General features: G+C 52.3%; 1 protein-coding gene across 7 annotated transcripts in view; it reads left to right on the top strand.

Moving 5' to 3' along the window:
• Window positions 1-9,185, top strand: part of LOC127004622 (probable nuclear hormone receptor HR38) — a 37,702-nt gene that overhangs the window by 9,180 nt on the left and 19,337 nt on the right. The window contains exon 1 of one of the 7 annotated variants that reach the window (XM_050872652.1): window positions 3,859-6,689. The exons of 2 other annotated variants lie outside the window; for them this stretch is intronic. Coding sequence is in view for 4 of the 5 variants with exons in the window: in XM_050872649.1 (XP_050728606.1) it covers window positions 8,554-8,821 (268 nt within the window). In the remaining variant the exon portion in view is untranslated. Of the gene's footprint in view, window positions 1-3,858; window positions 6,690-6,720; window positions 8,822-9,185 lie in introns of those variants that run through there. 4 more of the 7 variants (XM_050872654.1, XM_050872653.1, XM_050872649.1 and 1 more) reach the window with 4 other exon arrangements.

The following is a 9,185-nucleotide window of genomic DNA, read 5'->3' as shown; positions in this document are numbered from 1 at the left end:
CTCCCTTTCCCGCCGCCTTTCCCTCGCCCCTTCAACCTACCTTCCTTTCCCCTCGCCCCTCCCTCCTTCCCTCCTTTCCCTTGCCCCTCCACCCTTCCAGTCAGCCACATAGTCAGCCACACCCCACCCCGCACGCCCACTAATCCTTCAGACCCCCGCTGCGACTGCAACCACACCCACCACACCACCACTATCACCACCAACACCACTACCTCTTCTCGGTCACACTCGACTTACCTGCCCCATCGTCTCATCAGCATTTCACCTTCCTCATAGGTCTAATATTTTCACCTGTATCTGTCGGCCTTATCTTTTACCTTTCTTCTTTTTTTTCCGGGTTTCCTCTTCTGGGTTTATGGATTTTTTTTTATTGACGTTATTGTAGCATTTTTATATCTTTTGTTTATTTATTTACTTGGGTTTTTCATTCCTCTTCCTCTCTCCTATTTTTCAAACCCTTCCACTTGCCCCTCCTCCTCCTCCTCCTTCACCCCGCCCTCCTCCTCCTCCCTAACCTGCTTTACACTTTCACCCCACCTCCTGCCTTCCTCCCATTCCTTCCTCACCCCACTCGTTCCACTCCCACACCCCCGCCTTCTCACCCCTTCCCCACACCCCACACACACCGCCACCACCACCAGTACTTTCTTATGTCCTGACTTTATTTACGGCCGTCGATTCTTCTCTTTATCACCTCCTTACTTGATGGTCCATAATACGTGTTTCGTACTAGTATTGTGCTTCCTTGATTCGTCTTTTTTTTTTTTTTTTTCCTTCCTTCCTTGTTCTTGTTGCTCTTTTTTTTTTTTGTCTGTTTCCTCTTTTTTACCTTTGTTTCCCCTTCGAATGTGTGCTCTGTTACGTCATTTCCTTCCTCGTCACATTTTCTCACCACACGTCAGACAGGTGGAGACGATTTTTTTTTATTATTATATTTCGACAGACGCGCCGCCGATGTCTCACACACTCTAGAGATGTGATCCCCCCCTCTACTCCCTCTCCTCCTCCTCCTCCATCTCCTCCTCCTCCTCCTTCAATACTATGCCCTACTTTCTCCCTCCTGCCGCCTCCATCTGCGCCTTCCTCTCGACTCCCCTCACCGTAGTTTGAGGGATGAATGGAGGGAGGAGGAAAAGGTGGTGAGGAGGGGAAACTCACCTCCACATGTTCCACTCCTCCTTACCTGAACGCAGTGTTATAATATGTAGTAGTGGAGGTGATGGTAGTAGTAGTAGTAGTAGTAGTAGTAGTGTGCGTGAGAGTAAGACAGACAGACAGATATAGTGGTCGGTCAAAAATTTCGTTGCTATTGTTGTTAGTTATTATGTTGTAGTTGCAGTTGTGATTTGGGGGTTAAATAAGAATTAGTAAAAGGAAAATGAGAAAAACTAAAATGCGTGTTCATACTTTTATTTGTTTACGTTTAAAATATACAAAATACCATGATTATCACACACACACACACACACACACACACACACACACACACACACACACACACACACACACACACACACACGTTTCTACATATATATTTCAATCATTATTCTTTTAAATATATTTTCGCATACCAGGAAGAAAACGAGGCCGAGAGATTAATGGCAGATCCAAAATGTAAAATAGAATAAAGAACTTACTAAAATGTGTGGGTGTGCAAGAGGTCAATCGAATAAGTTTTTTTTTTTTTTTTTGTTACAGAAAAAATTAAGTCAGTGGTTTGTACAGATTTGAGAATTCAGTAATCTTTTTTTCATTGGAGTCGTATGGTGTGTCTGCGTGTGTGTGTGTGTGTGTGTGTGTGTGTGTGTGTGTGTGTGTTCTTCCGTTGCATTATTATTTAAGAGAAAACACAACCTGCCCACCCCCTACCCCCTCACCGCCACCACCACCACCAAAGCCACCCCCCACCACCACCACCGTCATCATCGTCACCATTAACCCTAAATAACGTGATCCATTTACGTTCCTTCCGGCCATAATTTTCTTCCTCCTCACGAGACCACGAGAGAGAGAGAGAGAGAGAGAGAGAGAGAGAGAGAGAGAGAGAGAGAGAGAGAGAGAGAGAGAGAGAGAGAGAGAGAGAGAGAGAGAGAATATAAAGTAAATACGGGTCCTGAAAACTTGCAACGCTTCTTTGTCACGTGAAAATATTTAGCTATAACTATCAAAGCTACTATAATAATAATAATAATAATAATAATAATAATAATAATAATAATAATAATAATAATATCAATACGTTTATAATTTACCTGCACATCATTACACTCACGGCCTATCTATCATCAGCATCATCAGCAAAAACTAGAATCCTTAAATACCATCTGCCGTCACACTCTTTCGGTCTCTTTCTTATGTTCTTATGTTCCTATTACAGTGAATTATGGAGCTTCTTCATACCTGGCTATCTGTATACCTGCCTGCCTCTCTTCCTCATTACCTTACTGACAATTTATCTCTACGCCCTCCTCTTGTGCACTCTTCGATTCGTCTTTACTTCTTCTCCTACGTTTTCTCTCGCCTTGCATTTTCCATCTTTTCTGTCAGCTTTTCCTACATCCTCCTCTCCTTTACTCCTCGTGGCCCTGATCCTGTTAATGGCGGGGACTGATTAGCTGCGTCGTCGGTATTCGTGGCAGTGGTGGCAGTGGTGGTGGTGGCGGTCGGGATATGAAAGTAGAACCTCGTGTCGGCAAAAACCTCGCCTCCGCCCCTGAGCCGAGACAGGTGGTGGTCGGCCCGCAGCGATCGGGCGTCAGCTGGGCATCTCCGGAGGGGCGTGGGAGCTGGCGTGTGTGTATGTGTGTGTGTGTGTGTGAGGACCTCCACCAGCTGCGTCATGACACACACACACACACACACACACACACACACACACGCACATGCACACACAAAGGGGTGGTGTGGGTGGAGCCAAGAATCCGTTGCGGCGTCGTGCACGGTGCCCCGAGCGCCGCCAGCGTCCTCTATCGGCACGGAGGGACATGCTGCGTGCGCCCGTTGAGGTCACTGGCTACGTTCCCTCCCTCCCCCCCCTCCGCCCACGCCCTGGTGACGCCCGTGTCTGAGGCGTCTGATCGAGCGGGAGATTCCGTGTATTTTGTTCCCGCGTTTCTTGTGTATCTCATTTGTTTGTTTCTTGCGAGCCTTTTGCGTCACCGATGGCCGCGAGTTACTACGTGCTACGGGGCGTCCCCAGCGTGAGTGACGGGCAGCAGGAACAGTTATCGCTGGCCTGAAGCACCGCCGCAAATAGGCCATCTCGAAACGTGTTCTCCTGCGAGGGACGGGACGGGACGAGAGTTGCTGTCGCTACGTCAGGACACTCATGGTGTGACGCTTTTATTACGTCTCCTGCGTCTCTGTACGTGTGTGCTCTACCCTCTGTGGTAACCGCGGCCCGTGAGTGGCTCACATGTTGCTGCTGCAGGCAGAAACACAAACCCTGACTCTGGAGTGTTGTGGTCCTCGTCTGAACAGCAGCCGCCCAGCTACGTGACCAGAGCCTCCGGGTCTCGCCATTGCATTGAAGGTTATTGATGAAAAAAAAAGAGAGAAGAGGGCTTGGTGGCGCGTTCTGTCATGTGTGTGGACGCATTGTGCCTCGGCCTGACAAAGCTGGCGAGGCGACGCTGTTATCCTTGGGCGGCGAGGGCGAGGCCTTCAGCGGAGGCTCCCCGGCTTCCCGAGGCGGCCGCAGCCAAGGCCACAGGTCGAGTGTGACTGAGTGTTTCCAGAGGACGTGAAGTAGGTCCGAAGAGGCATCACTGTTGCATTATTTAGTGTCTTACGGTTCTCAGACTAAGTAATACTACGAAATAATAACAAAGTATTTTTTTCTATTTCTGATTATTTATTTCTGTACAAATATAGATCTCCTTAGTAGCTTTGCCTGTTAATTACAGGTGGATCCTCCGTACGTGTTCCTTATTTTCTGGACGAGGCGGCCGCCTCCACTCCCTCAGACGGAGGCGCAGTTGCAGCGCAACGCTCGGAGTGTGAGCAGCGCGTGGCCGCATTCCGCAGCCAAGAAACATTGTGGAACAAGGATTTTGGCTTCTTTATTCGAGCAAGGTCACGACAGCCGCCTCCCGCCCCGCGAGGTTAACCAGAAGCCAACAAAGATTACCAAACAGTTTCTTTTTTTTCTAACCCTCTCTCTCCCTCTCTCCCGCCTTTTTCCGTAGCCTTCAAACGTAGAGAGAAAGATTCTTTGTCGCTGTGGTGAAAAAAAAAGGAAATCACGCGTGCTTGGAATACTTTTTAGTCCAAACACCCATTGTGTGTTCCCGCCCAGCCTTGACCCGATGTGATGCGTCAGGTGGCGGGTGGACGGCGGCGGCGGGAGGGGGTGCCGGCCCGCCGCCACAGACCGGGTTTTAAAGTCACAAAACAGGCTGCCTTCCCGGGCGAGGCGCGTGGTGCACTTGTTGCTGCGTTACGCCTTACCCGCCGCGTGCCCGTAGTGCGGCCCTCCACTCCCGCCCGAGGCGTCCACACTGATGCAACCCGTCATGACAGAAGACACCTCCCTCACCACCAGTACAACGCACCCTATCCCCTCACCACGAACACTAACACGACGTCCTCAACACTCCTACAAAAATGTATCTCCCTCACCACCAGCATTAGCACTCTACAGATCACCCACTGCAATACACCAACACCATAACAGCCTCATCACCAACACAACTTTGCCTCGCTTACTCCACCGTCCCTCCCTCGCCGCCAACACAGCCCCAAACCTTTCACCGCACCACCTCCAGACCCTCATCGCCTCATCCGCCGCCGAGGTTCTTTCATCATCACTGTATATTTATTTGTCATGGAAATTTTTTATGTAACAATATTCTAATTTAAATTAATTGCCACTTTTACATACTCTTCTTTAGTGTTATATTTCTAAATTGCTGGATTAAGGAAAGAGGCAGAAAGAGAGGAACGGGCTACCGAGAGGGACAAAGGAACACACGCACTGCCCCTGGCCAGGGAGGGAAGGCGCCAGAGAGCCAGTTCAAGTGGGCAACAGAGAATGGAAAGCAAGCAAACGTACGAGTAAGACGCAAAGACAAGCGAGTAAACAATGTTGTGAGGAGAGCACTGGGCCCCGCCCTGCTGCTGCTGCTGCCGCTGCTCCTGCCTCTCTCTGCTGGCAGCAGCTCGCTCGTGGCCTCTACTCGCCGCGAGTCGAGCAAGCCAGCGAGCACGGCGAGGCATGTATGGAGGGCGTTTCCGGTCTGTACGCATAACAGAGACGGCAGAGAATAAAGGAGACCTAACCACGAGCCTAACGTGTCATGCCCGCATGTGGGGCCGAAGAGGAAATGAGGTCACCACAGGACGTTGGTGCCTACAGCGGTTACTCTATTTCGGTGTTGCCGAGGACCAAAATCACTTCCTAGCCCTTTTCACGATTAACAATGTATGTGGTCTGCGAGGAGCACGTGGCCAGGCTAACCTTTACGTGCAGGTGCGCTGCTTTGTGTGGCGGCGGCGGCTGCAGGAAGTACAGCCAGGAACTGAGGCTCTGCGGAACGCCCGTGTTCCGGGATCTCGGCGTGTCCCACCGCCTCTGTCCGCTGGCTGTCGTCCCAGGGGGAGCTGGGGCCCAGGGAAGGGAGGAGCCTCGCCGATCGCCACTGCCACAATTTATAAAGAGTTTTGCTGAGAAATGACTATTTTTGTCTCGTGTATGTTTGTCAACTAAGAATGATTCCATTGGTGGAACGTGAATCTGGAACGTGCTGGGATTGGCTGCTCGTGGGAGGCAGCCACGCCCCGCGCGAGGGGTGGAGCCTGGCGGGCCCCACCCCATGACCCGCTGACCCGTCCCCTTCTGCGCATGCGTCGCCACTTGCACACTTGTGAATGATAGCAAAAGTGAGCGGGAGGGGACAGCATGGTAGGCGCTCCATTCCGCGTGAAATGAGCCGTTAGTCAGAACGGTACCCTCGTGGCGAGCACACGTGTGGCCCGGAGCACCGCCACCGCCCTCCACACACACGCACACACACACACCCGCGCGAAAGTGATATTTCCACATTGTTGGCCGGCCAGTTTTTGCCGGCGCGCCCGTGGTGGCAGCCTCGCGGACCAACGCCTCACTCCGTCCCCGCCCGGGCCCGCAGCACTACACTCCGCCTCAGCCACTCCGTCTAGTCAGCCTGGCGGCGCCCGGCCGAGGGTCTGCTGCCGTCGGCTTCCTCCCACTGCCGCCCCCTCCTGGCCCACTTAGGTCTACGTGTGACGTCACATGTAGCACCGTGTGTCGCTCGGAGGCACGTGTGTGCGACGCCTGATTACTCAGTGTGCAACCAGAAGCCGAGGGAAGTGGAACACGTCCGCTCTCCCCTCTACTCTTTAGTGATAAGACAGTGCGACAGTGCAATACTAGTGACAGTTAACGGGATACTTCACCTCCACCTCCAGTGCCTCTCATGTGTTCACCTCTGATGTGTGTGTGTGACCCAGAACACCCGTAGCCCATTTATGGAAACCTACGGCTGCCCTCCGTCATCCTCTGTGACTGACCTCGCATAGTCTTACAGAAATTTGAGTCACCAAGATTCTACTCGGCGACTCGGGATTAAGTGTACATTCTCGCCACCCGTTTAAATGCAACCCTCCAAACGGCTGCCTGCGCCCGCCAATGTGCTGCCTCCTTCGTTCCTCCATGCTCCTTGTTGAAGGTAAGCACACTGCTCTTCCCCGGCCTGTGCCCTCCTCCTTCCTCTCCTCATCAGCACACTCATCCTCCCCGTGACAGTCATCGCTCCACTACACATCAATTTTCCCACAAGCACGGCCGCGCCTGAGCCACCTGTGCCTCAACGCGCCCGGAGCTTCTAACTTCCTTAACCTCCCCGCCCCGCCGCAGCGCCTCGAGCTCTCAGCTCATCTCGTTTTCCTGGTATTGCTCGGCCGTTTCAGGAGCAGGCTACATTTGGTCGTGTTACCCAACGAGAACAGACGAGCGTCCTTATATCTATTCCTTTATTTTGAGGCCAATTAGTGGTCATCGAAATTTTTCCTGTCAGCAGGCGCCGTGGATGTAGAAAGTACAGAGGAACATGTTATCTTTCTTCTGTCTCCAGAATCAGACGGAAGTGAGAGGCAGGAATAAAGGAGTCTTTGAAGGACGACCGCCTTGAGTCTTTTCCATCGATGGTCGAAAAGGCATTAACGTGAGGATCATATTATCTGCTTCTGGTTAAGACTGAGCCAAACTAGATGACGGTACATGCAGGAAATTGTCCTTCAGAGAGACAACTTTGCCGCGATTTGTCCTCGCCAAGCGATTGACTAACTTCCCGTTGCCCCAGATTCACCGACACTTAGTTTAAGAAATCTTGTCAAACCACTAAAGATGCCAAGGAGGACTTTATACGCTCAAAGGAGCATCTGTGTAGGGTCTAAACGTGCACACGAATGGGCAACGAAGATGTGTGGAAGATGTTAGGAGTCTGCAGCATCGAGAGAGAAGGAGGGAGGGAAGCAATTATGTACCTGGCGGGAAGACAACGTGCATTATCAGACGAGGAAAGATTATATCCACCTCGGGGATGCCTGGGTCTTGTTATGTAATGAAAAAAGAATCCCCGATATGTTTATTAGCGCCCAAGGTTTCAGGTGTGTGTGAGGGAGGGGGGAAGGGTCCAGGTGTGTGATGTGGTCCCGGTGTGCTGAGGTTAGTGGGGGAGCATCTTGGTCCCGGGAGATTGGGAAGAACTGTAGAATTATTTACAAAACTAGTCCAGCAGGTTTTGCCTGGGCATGCAGGGTTAACGGAGACTTAAGATTTCGCGTCGAGTTTGTGGTGCAGATGCGTCAGGATCCTTATAAGACGCGACGTTTATTCTCCGCGATGCACCACCGAAGGAGTAAAGTGCCCACACTGGGAGTCGAGGGAGGGATGGAGGGAAGGATGGCTGCGCTCCGCCGTGAAGGAAGCGCAGCAACATGGGGTGAAGGAAGCCACACCTGAAGGAGGGCATGAACACAAGTCTTTTTGCCTGCTAGCTCTCGAACCGGCCGAGGGCAGTGGAGTGTGAAGAGAACACAGGCTCAATCTCGTCCTTATTGTATGTTGAGAGTCGAGAATGACTCGCCGAGGGTCCTGTTTGAGCGCTGGTCCCTGAGGCGAAGCAAGACCAGACGCAGCGAGGTGCTCTTTATATCTCGAGTCTTCCCTTCCGAGTCTCACCTTACGTATAAGAGATACACGGAGACGCGGGAGATTTCCTGAGACGGAGGCTGGAAACGTGTGTCCTCGGTGGGCAGTGTTCGTCTCGGCGCAAGCGCACTGAAACGACTTCTGCGCAGTAATGTTGATGGTCGCAGAGCCGATACATGGTGGAGCCTCGCCGGAGAGTTGCTGGTTGAGAGATGAGTCTCGCCTTAGTCCGTCCATCCTTCTCGTCCTCAGCGGGGAATGCAGCATCGTGAGGCATCGTGCCGCTCCATCGCTGGCCGGCGGTGAGTCCGTCTCGTTTGCGTCGCGTCAACCAACGTCAAGTCCGCGAGCACGAAGCCGCGAACACCCAAGATGGATTTATGAGGCGTTGCTGCATCGGGGTGTGTGGGCGGGCCGCTGCGGGATGGGGGCGGGGCGGGGTGGGGCTGTCCGTCACGAAGCTGACTCACTCATCAGCCTCCCTCACCCTCACCCACGCCCAGCAGCAGCAGCAGCAGCCAGTCAACGATACTCAGAGGCAAGCGTCGTGCAGTGACCGCGGGCTCTCGGACGCACGAACCATTGCGTCCCTTCCCTCGAGGCATTACGGGGCTGCCTTCCTCCCGCGTCCCTTTATGGGTATAAGCTGTAAGAACTCGACTGGCAATGGCTGTATGTGTGTGTGTGTATGTGTGTGTGTGTGTGTGTGTGTGTGTGTGTGTGTGTGTGTGTGTGTGTGTGTGTGTTTACGTGTGCGTGTGTATACCTGTGCGTGTGCGAGATAGGCCAGAGGCAGGTCTTCAGGCGCATTTCCTATCTCTCCTCAGATGGTTTTCTCAGGTGGGATCGTTACTGTGGTAGCGTTCAAATTCTCTCTCTCTCTCTCTCTCTCTCTCTCTCTCTCTCTCTCTCTCTCTCTCTCTCTCTCTCTCTCTCTCTCTCTCTCTCTCTCTCTCTCTCTCTCTCTCTCTCTCTCTCTCTCTCCTATTAGGTAACTCCAAAATAGGAACCG

The sequence above is a fragment of the Eriocheir sinensis genome, chromosome 28 (genome assembly GCF_024679095.1).
Source record: "Eriocheir sinensis breed Jianghai 21 chromosome 28, ASM2467909v1, whole genome shotgun sequence".
Lineage (NCBI taxonomy): Eukaryota > Metazoa > Arthropoda > Malacostraca > Decapoda > Varunidae > Eriocheir > Eriocheir sinensis.
Note: the sequence above shows the minus strand (reverse complement) of the source record. Positions and strands in the feature narration are given on the sequence as shown.